Source organism: Protopterus annectens, chromosome 10.part0 (assembly GCF_019279795.1).
Source record: "Protopterus annectens isolate FY-2018-M chromosome 10.part0, PAN1.0, whole genome shotgun sequence".
Taxonomy (NCBI): Eukaryota; Metazoa; Chordata; order Ceratodontiformes; family Protopteridae; genus Protopterus; species Protopterus annectens.
In genome coordinates this window covers 95,601,392-95,622,584 of record NC_056744.1, presented here as the reverse complement: position 1 = coordinate 95,622,584, position 21,193 = coordinate 95,601,392, and the positions used below count along the sequence as shown (strand labels likewise).

Below are 21,193 nucleotides of genomic sequence, written 5' to 3'. Positions count from 1 at the left end.
TTTAAGCGTACTTACTACTCTGCGGGAGAGCATGCATCTGGGCATATCCTTTTTGATAAAATCCCTGGTGAATGCCGGAGAGCACATAGCAATGCTGTCTACTTTTTTGTGGGCGGGGGGCAGGGAAGGATGTGGAGGCATGGGCAGGAATTGTAAGGCCCATTATAATTCAGAGTCCTTGGATGGTGCAGACAGATGGGATTTAGGGACCTAACTTATCAAGTCCCCCTCTACAAGCAGCAGTGGTGATTGTCAAGCTTACTACTCTTCCAAAGCATCTGTTGTGGGAAAGACTAGTGACCCCAATCAAGAGAGGTTATATCTACAGTGGCATGACCACAAAGTCAAGTTCAACCTTAACCTTTGTCAAAAAAAGGACCAATCCTTCTCCATCATTTTACTTTCTTTTCCTTCTGTGTTTGTTTTGGTATCAGTAACAGCTTCCACTTTAGAACGGGAGATACGGATATATGAAGTGCATCCTGAGATGGGATGAGCTGAAGTTAACAGCTTAGGGAAAGTGTTTTGCATTTAGCGGTCATAATGCCTGTGGCATAAGATCTTATGGCTCCTGAAGATGGAGATCAAGTCACATATAGCAGTAGTATGGAGAGTACCCATATATTGGGTTTGTTTAAAGTCCCAATACATCTGAATTTACCAGTATTTAAAAAATTCAGTGCAATGTGTAACATTTTAGGCAGTTATTACTTTTTGCTAACATCCAGAATTCCATGAAGGAAAACAGAGAAACAGGAAACAAGAAACAAGAGCTGCCTGGGATTCTGACAGTTCTAACTCCCTGGGAACGAAGATCACATCTCTCTTTATGATTTATTATGAGTGAAAATTATACTAATTGCCTTTAGTGAAAATTATACTAATTTCGTTTACCTTTATTTTTAGCGGAAATCAGAAGAACATCAGGCAGAATTTGAAGAACCCACCTCTGATCGAACTGTCAAATTGTCCAACAAGGCAGTAGCCTTCAACTCTTCAAAGAGCTTGCCATCAACAGCAGTGCTGTCGCCCAGTGCATGTATTGCCAAACTGTCACCATGCTACCATTCACCTGCTGTCAGGCAGTCATCCAAATGCTCCACCCCTCAACCTGCCACACCATGCACTTTACCCATTTGTCCATCTGCCAGTCCAGTAGTGACCCCGAAGTCCCCAGCCCTTAGCCCAGTGCCGTCCCACAGTTCCAAACGGAAAGAATCAGAGGAGAAGAGGGTCGAGGGTCAGCCACCTCAGGATTTTCCCAAATCTCTCGAACCAGGTAAGATTTCACATATTGTTTTTCCCCTTTTCGTGTGTTTAGAAGTTATACATGTAAAGGATGTACCAGTGTCAGTTATGCACAGATAGTAATGAAACATTTTCATTATAATGGGAAGTACTTCACAGGTCATCAAGAAAAATTATAAAATGTGAAAGCTTTGATCTGATGTTGTTAATCTTCATCCAATCCGTGACAGTGGGTTTGGAACTGACTCGGCGCTCTCCAAACTCTCAAGCCAGCCACTACCCATAATGCTCCTCACAGAGATTACCTCAGATCTCGTTTGCCACTTCACAGACCAGACGCATCCGTTTCCTTCTCTGGAGCCTTGGCTTTTCAGTGAGTAATTGTTACATTTTTTCTTAGCTATCCTTATTCTTAATACCTTTATTCTTATTTTATTAATGCTGTCTACCCGCTTCTCTAAGCTTACTTCTAAAAATCTTTATTTACCTTTCTTCTTACCGGTGGTGGAATTTCTGTACTATTGCTGGTACTTCTTTTCTTACTTTTGGGTAGTCTTATTACCATTGCTGGTATTCTTCTGTAATTCCTTTCTTTCATTCCTTCCTCTAATTTGGAAAAAAAAAAAAAAACCTTGACTGTTTGCCCTTTCCTGTGTCACGTGACCTTAGCGATGGTTGTTGTCAGTTATTAGAAAATGTCTGATCAGAAACAAATTTCACCTGCTAAGCCTAGTAGAGGCACTTCAAGTTTTAAAAGATGTAAAAAGTACAGAAATGTGAAGGCAAGATGCCTAATTCTGATAACCACTCTCTATGTGTATACTGCCTAGGAAAAATGCACTTACAAGAGGACTGTTCTGTATGTCATGGGTTCTCCACTCGAACCCTGACTGAAAGGAAAAATAAATTGATCCTCAAAGGACTCCTTAAATCTATCTTTGAAGAGGTCTTATCTGAGCTTAGACCTGAGACTAGCACTTCTTCCTCATCTTCTTCTGCTTTGAGGAATAGGGCTTCGTCAGTTCCAAGATCTTTGGAACCGACAAAAAAAATTGGCAAAACCATGCTTGGTACTGAAGAGCTCCTCAGCACTGGAGGAATTACCGACCTCAAAAACCAAACGTTCCTGTGAACCGAAAACAATGCTCGCTTCGGCACCGACCAGTTCCTCGGTACCAAAGCTAATTCAACTACCACAAACACAATATTTTCTATCCATTGATCCATTCAAGGATATGCCACCTAGTTCCTTTTTGGAAGCCAGACCACCAAAATTGCCCTCTGTATGCTCCGTCCAATGTACTAAGAGCCTATCTGAGATGGACATATTGAGACTGGTGGACCAGCTCCTTAGGGCTAGGGGGTTACCCTCAGTTCCTAGCCATGCTGGCCTTGGAACAAGCCTAGCTATAACCCCCCCATATCCTCCTTCAACTCCATTCAAGACCTTGGAGCCCTTGTTTCCGACTCCTCCAGCATTGACTGCTTTGGTAACGGTAGCTTCTTCTTCTCTGGTTCCAAAGGTTGTCTTGAGTTCCTCTGAGCCTTCAGCACCGAGGTCTCCCAAGGTCGTGATTCTCTGGTCCGGTCCGAGGGACTTGGATTGATTTCCTTTCATTCTGAACCATCCATGTCTCTCAGCACCTCGACCTTTGTAATATTGACCCAGGCATCTGTCCCAGATGCTGTCACCTCGGTGCAGAATGTGACCCCGGTTCCAAAGCAGTCTGTTTTGGTTCTGGGCCCCCATCCCTCTATGGGGGAGGGGGCTGCCTTTAAGATGATGGAGAAGGCATTGTCCATTGGGGACTCACAGTCTTTGCCATCCCTGTCGGGACAGATTTCTACCTCCTCTAGACCAGTGCTATCATCAGTCTCACCCCCGGGACAGAGGGCACAAAAGTCCCATGTGACTCCCACCTTAGTAGTCTCCTCTTCGGATACTTCCCCGGATCATCCCCCAAAGGGAGTCCCTGTGAAGAAGAAGTACTAGAGAAAGCACCCGGACTCTCCAGAAGAGTCTTTCACAGAAGATACTGATTTTGATGAATGGGAAGGTTCCCCCAGGTCACCCCCCTGATGATGTTTCCTTCGGGGACATCCTGGAAATTCTGAAACAGAGGGGCGGCTGGTCTTCCATTCAATCTTCCTCAGAGAAATCAGTATGCCTGGAGGCTTTTCGTGCCCAACCCTCCACTTCTTGGATCTCTCCGCCCAATGACTGATTGCTCAGCAGACGTGGAAGATGCCAGACTCCATAGAGCCAGTCCCCAAGAGACCTGACCGGATATTATCAGCACCTAAAGATGAACCACATTGGTCTAAGGGAATTCCTATCGACGCCATGGTGATAGCAGCTGCCACCAAGAGGGAACTCGCTGAAGAGCTTCCTATTATCCATCCTTCTAACAAGGAGTCTAGGATGTTGGATTGATTTTTGGAAGTGTGTTTGTGCTTCAACGACCTTCGCTCTAAGCTCCTTGAACTATATGGCACACTTCACTAGATTACAGAGAGATTTGATTAAAGAACTTTCAAATACTGTCTCAGGAGCAGAGGCTGAAGAGGTCTGTGACGAAGTTTCCTCAGCTTGCAACCCTAGATGCTATCTCAAACTCGTCCATGAGGCTCATTGCTCATGCAGCTGAAGGGATGACCAGGGCAGCGGGTTCAGGTATAGCCATCAGAAGGCACTCCTGGATGCTCTTGTCCAACTTTGTTAAGCCATTCAAAGCGTCATTCGTCATTGCTCCTTTTGACGGAGCCACCCTTTTTGGCCTGAAGGTTAAAGACACTCTAGTCAGAAGTGAGCAAGATGGTAAGACCCTATCTGCCGTAGGCATAAGTTTCTCCACCCCTCAGAGACCTTATTCAAGGAACCAAAGGAGTGGGAGACTGATTTAGAAAATCCAAAGAGCCTTTCCAAGACATACGAGGTAAAGACTTCCCCCGGGGCAGAGGAGGAAGCAATGGAAGATGTCGCCCTAGGGGCAGAAATGGACTGCAGAATCAGGGGTCCAGAGAATCTCTCTCTGGAACTTCCTTTCAGCACCCTTGAAAAGGGTGCCCGATTGCCCTCCTCTGGTGGCAGTCGGGGGGCGATTATCCCTACACCTACCGGCCCGGCAGTTAATAAGTTCGGACAAATGGGTGCAAGGAATAATATCCAGAGGCTACCAAATTCCACTCTCTGCAAGTTCCAAAACCCAGAAAAAGCTCCCAGATGTTCCACCCAATCAAAGGGAAGCAGCAGTCTTAGAAATTCAAAAACTGCTCAAAAAAAGTCATCCAAGAAGTCCCACCAGACCAAACAGGATCCTGGGTTTACTTAAGATTATTTTTAATGCCCCAAAAAACAGGGGACTGGAGCCCCATTTTGGATCTCAACCACTTCAACAAGCCAGTTCAACAAACCAAATTCCGGATGGTCTCAGTACAATCCATACTTCCTTTTTTAGAAAAAGGCACCTGGGTGTGCTCTATAGATCTCCTAAATGCTTATTACCACATAAAAATGGAAAACATCTCCAGGAGGTTTCTTTGCTTCTGGTTAGGAGCGAGTCATTTCCAGGTCAGAGCACTGCCTTTTGGTCTCACCACAGCTCCCAGGGTGTTCACCAAATGCATGGCAGTGGTTGCAGCTCACCTCAGACTGCAAGGTTTTTGAGTTTTCCCGTATCTCGACGACTGGCTCCTCACCGCTACCACCAGGCGTCTCTTTAAACAGGCAAGAGATTACACCATAAATATTTGCAAATCTCTAGGCATAACAATAAATTTTGAAAAGTCCAATCTTCAGCCTTCTCAGCAACTGGATTTCATTGGTGCACATTTAAATACTGTCTCGGGGATTGCTTCTCACCCTCCAGAAAGACTACAAAGTATCAGAATCCAAGTCAGACAAATTCTTCAAAAAACAGGGTCCCAGCGAGACTTGTCCTTCAAACCTTAGGCTCTATGGCTGCTTCAGTCACTCTGGTTCCTCTAGTGAGATTTCATATGAGAATACTGCAGTGGTTACTAGCAACCCAATGGTCTCTGATACACCAACCAATATCTCATCTAGTCTTGATTACCAACTGTTGCAAACAAGACGTCATATGGTGGCTTCACTCTGATCAGATTATCTTGGGCCGGCAATTCATCCTGCCTCAGCCCCCAAGCCATAGTGACCATGAATGCTTCCCAGAAAGGGGTGGGGGCATTACCAGTGAAAGACAGTTCAAGGCACATGGTCCCAAATGGAAGCCAATTTGCACATCAGTGTTCTGGAAATGAGGGCAGTGCTGTTAGCGTTGCAAGCATTCCAAGATGGCCTCACTCTAGAGACAGTAGCAATTCAGACAGACAACATGTCGGTAGTCTGGTATGTCAACAAACAAGGGGGAACCAAATCTTACCCACTATGTCGAGAAGCACTCAGAGTTCAGCAATGGGAGATTTCTTCCAAACACTTTCTAATAGCAACACACGTTCTGGGAAGTTCCAACATGATAATGGACAAATTGAGCAGAACTATTCTTATGCCTCATGAGTGGTCTCTGAACCCTGTAGTGGCAGACAGGATTGTTTGCCATTGGGGCCAACCTTGCCTCTCCCCTGAACAACAAGTGCAGAAGTTACTTCGCCCTAATCCCCCCTCCGGGGGAGTCACCCAGAGAGGCTCTTCTCCATGTTTGGCCTCCTGGTCTGTTAATATGCCTTTCTCCTGACTCCTCTTATATCACAATTCCTAAAGAAAGCCAAAAGGATGGAGAATAAAAAAAAACCTCATTGCCCCCTTCGCCTCGACAAGTTTGTTTTCCCTTCCTTTGGCCTCATCTAATACAGAAACCATGGATTTTGGACCCGGTTTCAGATCTGTTAGGTTCATCCCAATCTCCAACATCTCAAGCTCACTGTGTGGCCTGTCCCAATTCCCATGATTGCCAGGCATCCTTTCCTTTCTTCCCCTGTCCAACGGGTTATTGCTTATCACAAACCTTCTAGAAGACTGTGTCAAGGCAAATTGGAAAAATTTACCAGATGGGCCTCGAATAAAGGACTGGACCCTTATGCCAGTCCCTTTCATGAAGATCTGGACTTCCTAAACACACTTTTTCAGTCTGGTTCATCTACAGTAAAAGGTCATCTGGCAGTGATTTCATATTTTCATTCAGGCTGGAATGACTCTCCTTTAATGTTTCACAAGCTTTGTAAAGCTTTCTTGAAGGGACTCTTGCTATTAAAACCCCCATTTAAAGAACCAGCTCCCCCATGGGATCTAAGTACTGTTCTTCAGGCTCTTACCAAGTCCCCCTTTGAACCATCAGCATCTTGTGATTTGAAGTATTTATCCTGGAAGACATTATTTTTGGTGGCTATCACTTCCACAAGAAGGGTTTCCGAGTTGCAGGCCCTATCATGCAAATTATCCTACCTAATTTTTCATCAAGATAGAATTGCACTGAGGACAAATATATCCTTTTTATTGAAAGTAGTTTCCAAATCCAACATTAATCAGTCACTACAATTACCAGTCTTTTTCCCAAATTTTTCTAACAAGGGGGAATATGCCCTTTATTTTCCTTGACGTGCACAGGCAACTACATTTTTATCTTCATAGAACAAAGGAATGTTATGTAGTCCAATCTCGCCTACATTCTTACCCGTGGGTTCGGAGCCGAATATTGGCTCTGACTCTGCCAAATTTTCTAGCTCGAAGTCTTCTATTGGCTGGGCTAAGCAGGTATCCCATGCTGCACTGCTCCATATCCCCAGATCTCGTTTGCCGCTCGTGTAGCTCAGACGTGGTCTCGCTCTTGGCTGTGGCTAAGTACCCTTTTTTCTTGTTATTCTCAGAAAACTTGTTACAAACAAAAAGCTATTTTAATAGCTATTTCTTATTGGTGTTGTGTTGTTTTTTCTGTAGTGTGATTGTGGTTTGTGGTATCCCTCTAGCTGTTCCATCGGGCTAGGCCCTTTTCAGTTAGAGGACCTAGTCCTTCCCTCTTGTCCTGTGTTGTTTCGCTTCTAAAACCGTTTAACTTAGAGGTTTTAGTGTCGGTGTCTCTTCTGTGTACGTGATCAAAAAAATGTTTTAGTTAGAGGTTTTTAGCCCTAGTCGTCCTTGTGTGTGCTGGGTTGTGTAAAAATTTGTTCCCGCGCTTAGTGGTGTGTTGCGTGCTTGTGTCGTTTTTCCTGTCAGACAGGGACTTGTTCATTGTTTTGGTATTTGTGATTACTTGTTTAAAATATGTCCAAAGATTCCAAGGAGCACAAACCTTCGGGTTTTAAAAAGTGCTCTAAGTGTGGTTACAAGATGTCCATCACCGATGGACATTTGGTGTGCGTCTGTTGTCTGGGAGCAATCCATCTGCAGGAGTCCTGCAGCTTCTGCCATGCTTTTATTCCCAGATTGCTCCAAGAAAGAAAGTATAAGCTAATTCTAAAGGGACTCTTGAAACCCTCGTTCGAAGAGGCCATGGATTCCACTTCCAGTTCTAAATAGTAATCCTCAAAGTCAAAAAAGAGGTCTCCGGCTCCTTCAGTTTCCTCGGAGCCACCGGAGAAAGTCACTAAACTTGCTTCGACTTCCTCAGCTCCACTGTCCTCGGGGCTGCAGGAAGTGTTGGTGTTGATGGAACCGATGTCGGCTCCAATTACATTGGAACCTCTTCGGAGCCGATCGCCCAGTATTAGACCAGTGTCACCTGAGAGGAGATCTCGATCTCCCTCCCTGTCCTCCAAATCCCCCAGGACTCTTTCAGATGTGGATGTCGATAGGGTGGTGCAGAGGCTCCTTCAGTCACCGGTTTTGACAAAATTGTTTTCGGCTCCGTCCCAGTCGGCTCCAGAGCCCGTCCCGATACCTTCTTTGATCTTTCCTCCTTCGAGCGTATCTCTGTCTTCGGAGCCAGAATGTTCCGCTCCATGTGATGTTCCTAGGTCGGTTCCAATGGCCCCTCTGGGCCTATCGTTACCGACGTCGGCTCCGACCCCGTCGGCGCTGTCCACGGGGTTCGGGACTCGGGATTCTTCAGTCAGGCCCGAGGGGGACACCTCGGGACACATTTCGTTTCCTAGTCTCCCGCTCGCTACCCTGACTCCTCTCATGGTCTCAGAGGCTGGCCGTTCCTCAGACTTGGGGGGGCCTGGCTTTGAGGCCATGCGGATTGCGCTGGCCAGATCGTCAGCTACATCATGCGGGTTGGTCATTCTGTCCCCAACAACTTTGGTGAGAACCTCTGATCACCACCTATCTGTAGACAGCGGAGCCCCAAGGCCTAGGGATACCCCCATGAGTGGTCCCCGAGTTTCTGAGGGCCCTTCAGAGTTCTTGCCTGAGGAGCCCTCTAGAAAGAAATCATGCAAGAGGAGGCACATAGACTCCCAGGATGAGTCTGTCACCTCAGATACTGACCTTGAGGAATCGGAGGGGTCCCCCAAGTCATCCTGTGATGTTTCTTTCTCCGACATCCTGGAGATATTGAAACAAAGAGGTGACTGGCCGTCCAAAGCCCCCTCTGAGGAGGAGTCAGTCTTCCTGAAGACCTTTGGTGCTCAGCCCTCTGCCTCCTGGGTGTCCCCACCCTTCCACGAGCTCCTGGATTTAATTTGTCAGAGGGTGTGGGAGAACCCATACCCAGGAGACCCAATAAATTTCTTTCTGCTCCCCCGGGTAAGGAATTTTTGTCCAAAGGAGTCCCTATGGATGCCATGGTGGTGGCGGCGGCCCCTCAGAAGGAAGTAGCAGAGACTTCTTCCTCCGTCCATCCTCCTAACAAGGAGTCTAGGACCATGGACTGGTACGGGAAGCGTGCCCTCTCGTCAGCAACCTTTACCTTATGGTCGCTGAACTACCTGTCTCATTTTACTCGGCTCCAGAGAGATGTCCTCAAGGAGTTAGGAGATACTCTTGCGGGTAACGTGCCTGAGGTGGTGGCCCAGATGGTTAATGCCTAGGTGTCTACCCTCAATTCCATTGTTAACTCCTCCATGCAGCACATTTCATATGCAGCCGAGGGAGCGAGTAGGGCAGCAAGCTCAGGAGTCTCCCTTAGAAGGCAAGCCTGGATGCGCCTTTGTCATTTCGCGGAGGCCTTCAAGTCTTCTTTCACTGACGCCCCCTTTGATGGTTTTTTTTTGTTCGGAACCAAAGTGAAAGACACCCTCACCAGGTGCGAGCAAGAGGGAAAGACCCTGTCTGCTGTAGGGGTCTGTTTTTCCCTTCCCTCTAGGCCTTACCCCAAGGCCCAGCGGGGGTGGGAGATGTGGTTCAAAAAATCACAGAGGTTTTTTCCTGCTGCACAAGGTGAGTCCCCCTCCAGAGGCAGAGGAGGGGGGGGTTATTCAGGGAGATGCCACCCTAGAGGCAGAGGGGGCCCCCGCAATTTGGGAGACCTAGATTCCTTTCGCGGCTCTCCCTACCGTCGTTCCTGATGGGATGCCTGACTGTGAGTTTCCGGAGCCAGTCGGGGGTCTAATATCGTTATACCCGGAAGCCTGGAAAAGCATCACCCAGGACGATGGGTATTACGAATAATTTCCGGAGGTTATGTCATCCCCTTTTCGTCAGACCCCCCCTCCAGTCAGAAAAATCCCGGACGTTCCACCCAGTCAAAGGGATCACGCAGCTTCAGAGGTTTCAAAGCTGCTAGGAAAGGGAGCCATCCAGCATGTCTCCTCAGACCAGATAGGATTAGGGACTTACTCAAGATTCTTTTTGGTGCCGAAGAGAACAGGGGACCTGAGACCCATATTAGATCTCAGCCAACTGAACAACTATGTACAAAGGTCCAAGTTCCGTATGGTCACACTACAATCGATTCTCCCATTGTTGGAAGAAGAAGTATGGATGTGCTCCATCGACCTCAAGGATGCTTACTAGCATGTCAAAATGGACAGGGCATCCAGGAGTCACCTACGCTTCCAGCTGGGAGCCAGTCATTTCCAGTTTCGAGCCCTGCCCTTTGGTCTCACCACAGCCCCCAGGGTGTTCACCAAGTGTATGGCGGTGGTGACAGCTCATTTGAGATGTCTAGGATTCCAAGTGTTTCCGTATCTGGACGACTGGCTCCTTACCACCCCCACCAGGCATCTACTAATCCAAACCAGGGGCGCTACCATCACTCTCTGTCAACAGTTGGGCATAACACTGAACTGGGAAAAATCTGCCTTGTTGCCCTCACAGCGTGTCATTTTTATAGGTGCAGAGTTAGACACCATTCAAATGCGAGCCTTTCTACCGCAGGAAAGAATCAGAGTCTTACAGCAACAGGTGCACGCCCTGCTACCCCTGAGGAAAGCGCAGGCAAGATGGGTTCTTCAACTCCTGGGGACTATGGCAGCAACAATTATGTTGGTCCCTCTAGCGAGATTGCACATGAGGCTCCTTCAATGGCTCCTCTTTGCTCAATGGCCTCTCCAGAAACTTCCACTATTTTGCTCATGGACAGATGCAAACAGGATCTCAGTTGGTGGCTTTGCACCAACAATCTGGACAGGGGAAAACCTTTCGTTCCACCAACCCCGGTTGCCACAGTGACCACGGACGCCTCCTAGATGGGGTGGGGGGGCATTATCTCGCCAAGACAGCCCAAGGCACGTGGCAAGATCACGAGATACATCTGCATATCAATGTCCTAGAGATGAGAGTGGTGCTACTTGCGTTGCAGGCACTTCAGTGCTTTCTACCTCTAGGGACTATTGCAATACACTCAGACAACATGTGAGTGGTGTGGTATCTGAACAAGCAGGGGAGAACCAGATCATACCCCCTGTGCAGAGAGGCCATGCGAGTGTGGCAGTGGGCAGAATCTTCCCAATGGTTTTTGGTGGCAACGCACATTCCGGGGAAGTCCAACGTGATAGCGGACAGGCTAAGCAGAGCTGTTCTGATGCCTTACGAGTGGTCCCTGAATCGTCTAGTTGCAGAACGAATCTTCAGCAGATGGGGTCAGCCTTGCTGCGACCTTTTTGCCAGCTCCCTCAATGCCAAATGCAGCAGCTACTTCACGCTGATCCCCCCACAGAGAGAGTCACCCAGGGATGCTGTAGTTCACGATTGGCCCTCCGGTCTGCTTTATGCTTTCCCTCCGTTTCCCTTGCTATCAAAAGTGATTCAGAAAGCGCAGTCCTTGGGAAGCAGAATGATTCTGATTGCTCCACACTGGCCTCGTCAAGTCTGGTTCCCCTTTCTCCACCCCTACATTGTGGACAGACCTTGGATTCTGGACCCACAACCATATTTACTGACACACATGTCGGGACAGTTCCACCCTTCTCTGCGGACCCTCAGGTTGACAGCCTGGCTACTCCACTTCCGTCGTTAGTTAGGCTTCATCACTTTTCACCTGAGGTAGTTCATATTTTATCTTCCTCTCATAAGCCCTCTACTAGGAAGATTTATTCTAGCAAATGGAAGAGGTTTTCTATTTGGGCTCATACCCAAGGAATTGACCCTTACACAGCCCCAATTGCTTCAGTCTTGGAGTTTTTGTCTATGCTTTTCCATCAGGGCTCAGCGTCAGGTACCATTAAAGTTCAATTGGCAGCGATTTCATGTTGCTAATGAGCCTAGTCTGATGACTCACAGACTCTGTAAGGCTTTCCTGAAGGGCACTCTGCTACTCCGTCCTCCGGTCTCAGAACCTATCATGCCCTGGGATCTAAATTTTGTCCTGCAAGCCCTTACTTCACCACCTTTCGAGCCTGCTGCGACTTAAAATTCTTGACCTGGAAAACTGCCTTTTTAATAGCCATCACATCAGCCAGGCGAGTTTCAGAAATTCAAGCTCTTTCTATCAAACCTTCATACTTGATCTTTCATAAGGACAAGGTTTCTCTTAGACCAAATCCTTCCTTTCTTCCTAAAGTGGCGTCCATATCTAATCTTAATCAATTAAATTTCATCAGTTGGATGTACACAGACAGTTACGTTTCTATCTGCACCGAACTAAAGATCTCTGAAAATCTGATCAACTATTTGTCTCCTTTTCAGAAAACAAAATTGGGTCCCCTGTCTCCAAAATCACCTTATCCAGATGGATATTCAGTTGCATCTCTTTCGTTTATTCCTCAGGAGGTAAAGACCTACCGTTGCCGGTCAAGGCTCACTCTACTCGGGCTGTATCTACATCTACAGCCTATCAAGCCAGATTGTCTATGGATGATATTTGTGCGGTAACTACTTGGGCTTCTCCTCACACATTTGTTACTCATTACAAGTTGGACGTGGTATCTAGGGGCAGGTCTTCCTTTGGTTCCACAGTACTCAGGAGTATCTTCCTATGAGCCTCCCAGGATGTAGGTGCTAGGGACGCTGTCCCACGGGTAAGAAAGTAGGCGAGATTGGACTAAATAACATCAAGAAGTTATGTACTCATCATAACGTTAGATGTATGTAGTCCATCTCGCCTCACATTCTTACTTACCCTCCCACCTTCCCCCTTCCTGGACAGGATCTGGAGGTTAGGTCTGATTTATAGAGTTCCCTTCACCTTTAGTTTATTCTTCCTTACTCGGATGTTGTTATGCATGGGGTATGAATGAGTGTTCGCAGCAAACTAGATCTGGGGATATGGAGCAATGCAGCATGGGATACCTGCTTAGCCTAGCCAATAGAAGACTTTGAGCTAGAAAAGTTTGGCCGAGTCGGAGCCGATATTCGGCTCCGAACCCACGGGTAAGAATGTGAGGCGAGATGGACTACATACAATCGAACGTTATGTTGAGTACATAACTTCTTGTTTATAGAAGTGTCATGCTTGCTCCTTGTATATTATTACAGTTACTGTACTTATGATTATGCATTACTAATTAGTTTATTGTTCTTGTGATTGGTTATTTCACTTTGTGTAATATTTATGATTCGACTCTGTTATTTTAATCTGGTCCCTTGTAATTTGACTCATTCTGATGAAGTTCCGATACAATAAAGAGGAACGAAAGCTTAAGACACCACTGCGGCTTTTGTCTAGTCCATTTTTGTATTTTTATTGGTTCTAGAAGTGTTATTGGTATATTTTTAAGTTTATTGTGATAGGAAGGGTTAATGAGAATTTCAGAGGTGGTGATGTCCGCAATAAAACTGAGGCCTTAGAAGCCAAATGGATTGTTAGACTGAAAGCAGACCGTGGGCATGGTTTAAATGACCATATACCTCTGAAGCATGGTTTAAATGACCATATACCTCTGAAGCCTGTTTTAAAGAAGAGAACACTTTTTCGATGAAAAAGTTTTTCATATGTGTTTACACTTTAAGTATTAGTTTTTAATATATGCATTTTTAATATATATAATTTTTACTTTAATTTTTATTTACTGTGCAGTATTTGTTTTATAAATTTTTATTTTTAATACTTTTAATAAAGTCTCATGTGCATTTTCAATACATTATTATGTATGCTTTTATATTTGTACCACTTTCTTTAAGGAAGTGTGTTTGTATCTTTAAGTAAAAATATCATGTGACCAGTCACTGACTGTTTTGCAGCACTTCTAGAGTATAAAATGATGCTTAAATGAAACATTGTTACATCTGACGAAGTGGGGTACTCACCTTTGAAAGCGCTAATGTTTTGTGTTTGGATGTCGTCTGTTCTGAAATAAACTACTTTGAAACTGGAATCTGCAGCCTGTTCCTAATCCTTCTTTGGTTTGTTCACAACTGTTTATAAATATTTATGTAAAGTAATTTAGAATGCTACACATATTTTACAATTCCACTTATTAACATTAGCATTAGACACACAATATGAAGTGTACTTTAACATTGTTCTACTACTTTCACTATTAGTAAACTAGCCTACTTTCTTTGAAGGTATTCTGGGTTGTTAATGTGAATTTTACTAAACTTTTTTAAGTTGTATTTTGGCTGCTCCCAGAATCGGACAGCATACATCTGTGAGTAGTATACTGCTAAAGAGATTTTATATATGCACCCTTCAAACATATATACTACCTATGCCCTCATTCTGGAAAACTGCTATAGTTAACCCACTTCCAAAACAAACCACTCCCTCCAAACCATTACATTACCACCAGATTTCCATTCTCCCCACCCTATGAAAAACTCTAGAGATATTCATCTGCATACAACTAACCAAATACAACAACATGTACAATCTACTTTCACACAAACAACTTGGCTTTTAGTCAGGACATAGTACAATGACAGCACTTAGAACTCTCACAGATGAAATCCTTATAGCCATGAAAAGAGGTCAGTTGACAGACACCATTTTTATTGACCTGTCCAAAATAGTTGACTTAGTGGATCACAAAATTAACTTAGACCACCTACTTGAAACTGAAGTAGAAATTATCCTAGATACCATTTTGTTGTTTAGAACTGTCTAAACGACATTTTTCTGAAAAGGTTCAGTCCTTACTGTTTCCTTCAGCTAATCTCAAAAAAGGTCTCCCAGAAGGTTATATCCTTGACCCTTCATATTCTCCATCTTTGTCACTAAATTTCCCTTTGACTTCCATCACCATTCTCTGCTACTTTATGCAGAGGACATAGGTCTATATCAGTTAAATCAGTCTCTCATTACACTCCAAAAAGAACTTCAAGCTGATTTCCTGTCTGTTATGCAGTGGATTTAAAACACAAAAACAACTATTTAATGCATCCGAAACAGAAACCATGCTTTTTGTTACCAAACAGAAGCTCCATAAAACTTGTTCTTCATTACAAATACTTGAGTAGTACAACAGTACCTTAGAAAACACAGTAGCACTTTTAAATACCTGGGTCTATGGCTAGATCAGCCTCTCCGTTTCCCTCTCCATCTTGACAAAACCAGGAAAAAAGGTTAACTCACTGCTGTTCTGGGCCAACAAACTGCACCTCCATTTCTGTCCAAATCATCCAGATCAGTAAAAGCATCCTCCTTTCTCAACTGGAGTATGGCCTCCCCTTGGTAGCATCTACTTCAAAGACAAATGCCACAGACACACACAGTCTGTTACCAATAAAATCTGATGCTTCATCACTGTCACTATCCACTAAGCTTGAACATCACTGCAAAACCCAAGAAAAAGCAAAATTTATCCCTGACAGTCAAAGAACTGACTTCCTTTTAGGCTCCCAAATATTTAAGATTATGTACAAACAAACATTCTCCCCTTGGGCAGCTAAACTAATATGGCAACTCCCATCCTATAACATCAGGAATCCTGACCATTTGACTCCTTTACTTCTAGTCCCAGAAACCAAGCTTCACTGCACAGATCATTGCTTCTTTGTTCTCAACCCCAAATTCTGGGAATCTGTCCCTTTCTTACTCAAAGAAATGTAATCATACCCAATGTTCTGGACACAGCTAAAATATTTCTGCCGAACTTCCAAAATGCCAGTGTTATGCCCCTAGCCACATTACCTAAGCACATCATATGTTGTCAGTGTCTGATAACTTTCTTACTCTATATATTATTCTAACTGTATTAACAGTTAACTTGGATTTGACTCTCTTATATGTAGTGTATATAACTTCTCCATAATGTATAAGCTTATTTCAACTTCAGTCAGCTGTATGATGTAAAGATTTTCTCATACTGGATGCTTAATATACTTGTCATATTTTGTTGCATTACTCTGACGTTGTTTACATTGTATTGCATTGGCCCTCTGTAAGTATATGTATATATTTACATATATCTATATGTAAATTTTATTACTGCACTTTTCCCCAGTCTGAGACTGAATTTGGTCTTTTGTGATCAGTGCTCTACCCCATTTACCAAATTCAGTAAATAAAGGAAGGTCTTTTTGTTCTATATTGTAGCAAGAAAATTATTATATTAGAGTCATTGCTATATTTCTAATTTCAGAAAACAACAGCCCCAGTAGTATGCTGACTTTCATGCTATCCAAATCTCTTTATTACCATGGATTTATTGTGCGACTAGAATGATACTGGACAAAAATTTGGTGTAAATAGTTTCTTGAGGTTGGCATTTGAAGTTATGTCAAATACTGTATGTGTTTTGACTAAACAACTTGGGGAGAGCTCTGCCTGCAATGATTTTATTATTAATGGAGGCTGGGATTGAGTCTGCATGTCCTCCCTGTGTTCTTGTGGGTTTTATCCAGGTGCTCTGGTTTCCTCCCATATTACCACTGCAGGGCTAGCCACTCCGCAGTGTTTACCTAGGTTCTAGATGATTGTCACTGTTAAAGTGACCCCATGTCCAAAGATGGGAAAAGGAGTTGTGGGCAGATGGATGGTTGGATGGATTGAAGAATGAAGGATGGGGCTACCTGCTGATAAATGAAACACTATTAAGTAGGGTATTTAGAACACTGAGGGAGTTGAGAAGTAATGAAGTGAAGAAAATGCTATTTCCTTGACATTACAAACGCTTTTGATAATGTTAACTATAACCTTCTTATCCAAACACTCTCATACTCTGGTGTCTGTGACAAGGTTTGCATTTGGTTTAGAAATTCCATATCTAATTGCACATTTGTAGTCTCTTCAGGCCCAGGAGTGATTTGTGACAGATGAGTACCAGTAAGAATGAAAGGGAAGGTCTACAAGAGGGTAGTGAGACCAGCTATGTTATATTTGCTGGAGACAGTGGTATTGACAAAAAGGCAGGAGTCAGAGCTGGACGTGGCAGAGTTAAAGATGTTAAGATTTGCACTGGGTGTTTTGAGGTTGGACAGGATTAGGAATAAGTATATTAGAGGGTCAGCCCAGGTTGGAAGGTTTGGAGACAAAGCCAGAGAGGCAAGATTACATTGGTTTGGACATGTGCTGAGGAGGAATGCAGAATATATTGGGAAAAAGGTGCTAAGGATGAAGCTGCCAGGTAACAGGAAAAGAGGAAGGCCTAAGATGAGGTTTATGGATGTGGTGAGAGAGGACATGCAGGTGGTTGGTGTGACAGAGCAAGATGCAGAGGACAGGAAGAAATGGAAACAGATGATCCGCTGTGGTGACCCCTAACGGGAGCAGCCGAAAGAAGAAGTCGTCTCTTCAGGCCCAGACATTTCTTCATCTGGTTCCCTCTTAAAAGGTGTGCCCCAGATCACAGCCCTTGGTCTAGTCCTCTTTTCTCTGTTTATCAACAATTAAATCATTACTCTCCCACAAGCCAGCATATTACTATACACAGATGGTATAGTCTTAACAAGCATACACAGTAATCTTACTTCTCTCCAATCTGTCTTCAGTCACACTCTTCTATCCTTTGAAACAAGCTTGCTCAAAACAAACTTTAAGTCAATACGTTCAGCTGTATGCTACTTGCAACTGCAAATAAAGCTTGCCAGGGTTCCTTCCCACCATGTATACATTTTACACCCAAATGAAATTGCACTATCCACAGTCACACAATGTTATCTAGGTATTGTCATTGAACAGACTTGTTTCTCCCACACACACATACCACAGCAATGTCAAAAAGTGCTTCACCTAGTAAAGATTAAATTCCTGCTTACTCCAAAAAAATTGATAATTAAATCTTTAGATATATATATCTCTCACAATGTGATATGCATCACTGCATTACTATAGAAAAATCCACTTGGCTCCCTTGTAAGTCTTAGGTCTTCTTTCCTTCTTAATACATTAATCTTTAAACTGCTGTACAACATGTATTCTTCTCCACTGAAAGATGAACTTCAAGTTAATTTCACTAAGCACTCACTCAGATGTAATGATGAACTCCAGCTATACAGCCCCCTTTTATCCTGCCATGTGCAAAAACTCCTTCTGTAAACTTGCCCCCTCCACGTGGAGCTCTTTACCAGAAGAGGTATAACAGGCCAAGACACTGCCTCAGTTCCAAAATCTCCAAAAATCACATCTGTTTCAACAATCCAGATACATCTGCTACAGTGACAGCACAAAAAATACCCCCAAATCTTTTCCAGCTGAAGTATGTTCTTTGTTGCGCCACCGTAAGTATATGTACTCTAATCCATCAAAATATTTTTTTGTAAATTCTGTATGAATGCTTGTTCTCCTAATAATGATATGGTTTGATTTGCTTTGGAGACCTCTTGTCTGTGTAATATTTCAACTTACATGGTTGTGTCCTTATTTATGATAGTTGATTTTCATTTGTATAACCCATGTAAGTTCTTATTTTATGTTTTATTTTTAGTCATTATGTACTTGTTCTTGCCTTTGACCTGGAATGAGGCTGAAAAGATTCTTCAGACCACTACTCTCTCCTGCTTAACAAACTAAAATAAATGAAATGCAGCAAAATAGGATCAAATGCTTAGATAAGGAACAGGACTACAACATTTTGGGGAAATGTATGCCATTTGCCGCCATTTGCCACCACTTGCTAAGAAATTAAACAAAATCCAGGAAGTTAAGAATGTTAGCACAAACTTTTCTATACTCCAGCAAGGCTGCAATGGGTATGTTATATATTGTCAGTCATGTTGTACCTGGTGATGGTGTTGCACAGGTGCATGACGAACATGTGAGCATGTGTTCCGGTCTTTCCGAAGGTTAAATATTTATGCAGATTTGTTAGCAATGCTGTTATGTCTCTTATGCTTCTAACGAAAAGTAAACTGGCTTACTGAATTTAATAATGGCAGTAGCCAAGAAAGAAATAACCAGGACGTTGAAATCTAAAGCCCACAGCTGATGTAATACAGATTCTGGATGATGTGGAAAAGAGGAGAAGTTGAACTGCAAAAAGTTGCTCCTGGCATAAGTTTGTATGTAGATGGTTGTCCTAGTGTATCTGTAAGGGATCATTGTAATGTCCAACTATAGGTAATGAACCTTGATTAATATGGTAAGTTGGGGATTTTTGTGACTTGATGAAATGCAAGTTTAGTCAACCTATCAGAAGACTGAGCAAATGGATTGGAAGCATAATACAGTTGGGTAGATCACCCAAAATGTAGGAAAGGAATGAAGAAACTGCGGAATGAAACCAGTGCCTTCTAAAATAAAGATGCTAGCCATTTGATTAGATGATACTGAACAGACTTGGAACGTTCAGAAAGAAGAATCATGAAATAAATTTGTGCTTTTCCTCTTCTGTTTTAGATTTTTAAGGAGGCTTTGCTTTATTCAGGATTTGCTTGTACATGTTTTAAGTTTCTCTTTCAGTAAGATGTGCGCTGTTAGTATTTGACTAACATTTGACCAGATTAAGTAAATAAATGTACTTTTACAAAAGTATTTACAGTTGAACTGTGGTTGAAGTCACGGTTCTAATTACATTTCTGCAAGGAGTGCAGTGATGCTGCACCTTATAACTTGGGAAAATTGTAAGACTGGATTGCATGTGTATGTTTGTTTTGAAAATAAGAGAGACCTTATTAAAAGAAAAGTAGCAGACTACTTTTGACAAGTGGGTTCTTCGGATAATTTCCGTGGGCAATGCAGTGTAATGTTTTCTTCCAAAAAAGAAAGCCAATTTAGACAGTCCTATGATAGTTCACAGCCCTCAGAAACATTGGTAGAATTAATGGTGGCTGTGTACAAACACTAAATAACACAAATATGAACAGTGTTGGGACTCCTAGAGGGGATTCCCAGTGGGAGTGGGTGTGGGTACACATCAGGGTCCTTCTCTGACCCCACTGCTGTTTATACTGGTGATGGACTACATTAGCAAAGAGGTTAGTGAGGACATGTCCGCAAAACTGCTGGATGCAGAAGATGTGGCATTACAAGCAGACTTTGAACAGGAACTTAAGCAAATGATAGAGGAATGGAATGCAAAACTGAAAGCACACTGGCTGAAACTGAGTACAGACAGTATGGTTGCCACTGGCAGCAAATAAAGTCAGAAGAGGCTGAAAATTAAGATAGAAGGGAAAGTGTGAAACAGGCTAACAGCTTCAGGTATCTGGGAAGGATGGTTGAGGAGAAGAGAAGTTAGAATGAGGAGGTCAAAGCTAGAATCTGAGGGACTGTGAGGGGTGGTGTGTAACAGAAGTATGCCATGTAAGCTGAAAACTAAGAAGTACAAAACAGTAGTGGCACCAGTAGTGCTGCCTCTGAAACTGAGACAGTGAAGGCAGGGCAATTGAAAAAACTAGAGGTGATGCAGATGAAGTGCTTGAGGTGGTTGGCAGGATAAACAGTGTGGGACATACAAGGAAATGAGGATATCAGAGCAAAAGCCCAAGTAGCTACAATTACAGAGAATGTCGAAGAAGAGAGATTACGGGGGTTTGGTCGCCTGTGTGGGAAAGCAGAAGATGATTTACTGAAGAAGATTTCAGAGAGTCAGGTAAAATGCAAGAGGAAAATAAGACCATCAAGGAAAGAGATGGATAGATTGCATTCTGCATATGCCCATAACCATAACCACTCCTTTGGCATGCAGTTAGTGTCTATGAAGATATCTCGGTCTCTTCCATGGGCAGTATAACCCTTCAAAACTGCCTTGCCTCCATTGAAGCCAGCACTGCATGTGTGTATAATAAGACTTTTAGTTCTATAGTATCATAAAGCTTCATCTTCGTAATTATGTTTAAACCCAGCAGCTTAAGGGGCCTGTAGTGCCATTATGGGATGTGCTAATTATAGAGGAGCAGGTGCACCAGTGATGTTTTGTGTAAAGTGTTACATTTTGATGTCTCACTTACCGATGTTAAACAGTATGGAGCAGTGCTAGTTTCTGATATGGAATGCATATTGTGTTTTATGTACGTATACATGTTATGTGGATTTATCATTTTTTTTTTTTACTAATTATGTGACAATATTCAAAAATAACTTTTGGAAAAAAATGTTTAAAAGTCAAGTAAATGTGCGTTTACTAGAGCTTGGTTGTTTCCTCCTGTGCAGGCCTTTATGTTGGTTAATGATGTGTTCAGTAATATATGGTAAATTAATTGGAGTGACCTAGTAATAAATATGCAACAATTTGTTAGGTTTCAGGAAATAGTGGTAATTTTGAAGAATAAATGTTAGTGAAAGTAGGGGTTATGATTTTTTTTATCATAATGTATTTAATTAATATGACT

The 21,193-nt window shown here is 43.3% G+C and overlaps 1 protein-coding gene across 1 annotated transcript in view; it reads left to right on the top strand.

Moving 5' to 3' along the window:
• The window catches only part of BAHCC1 (BAH domain and coiled-coil containing 1), a 1,784,093-nt gene that overhangs the window by 1,238,165 nt on the left and 524,735 nt on the right, over positions 1–21,193 (top strand). The window contains exon 10 of the mRNA XM_044085068.1: positions 907–1,279. Coding sequence (XP_043941003.1) covers positions 907–1,279 — 373 coding nt within the window. The remainder of the gene's footprint in view (positions 1–906; positions 1,280–21,193) is intronic.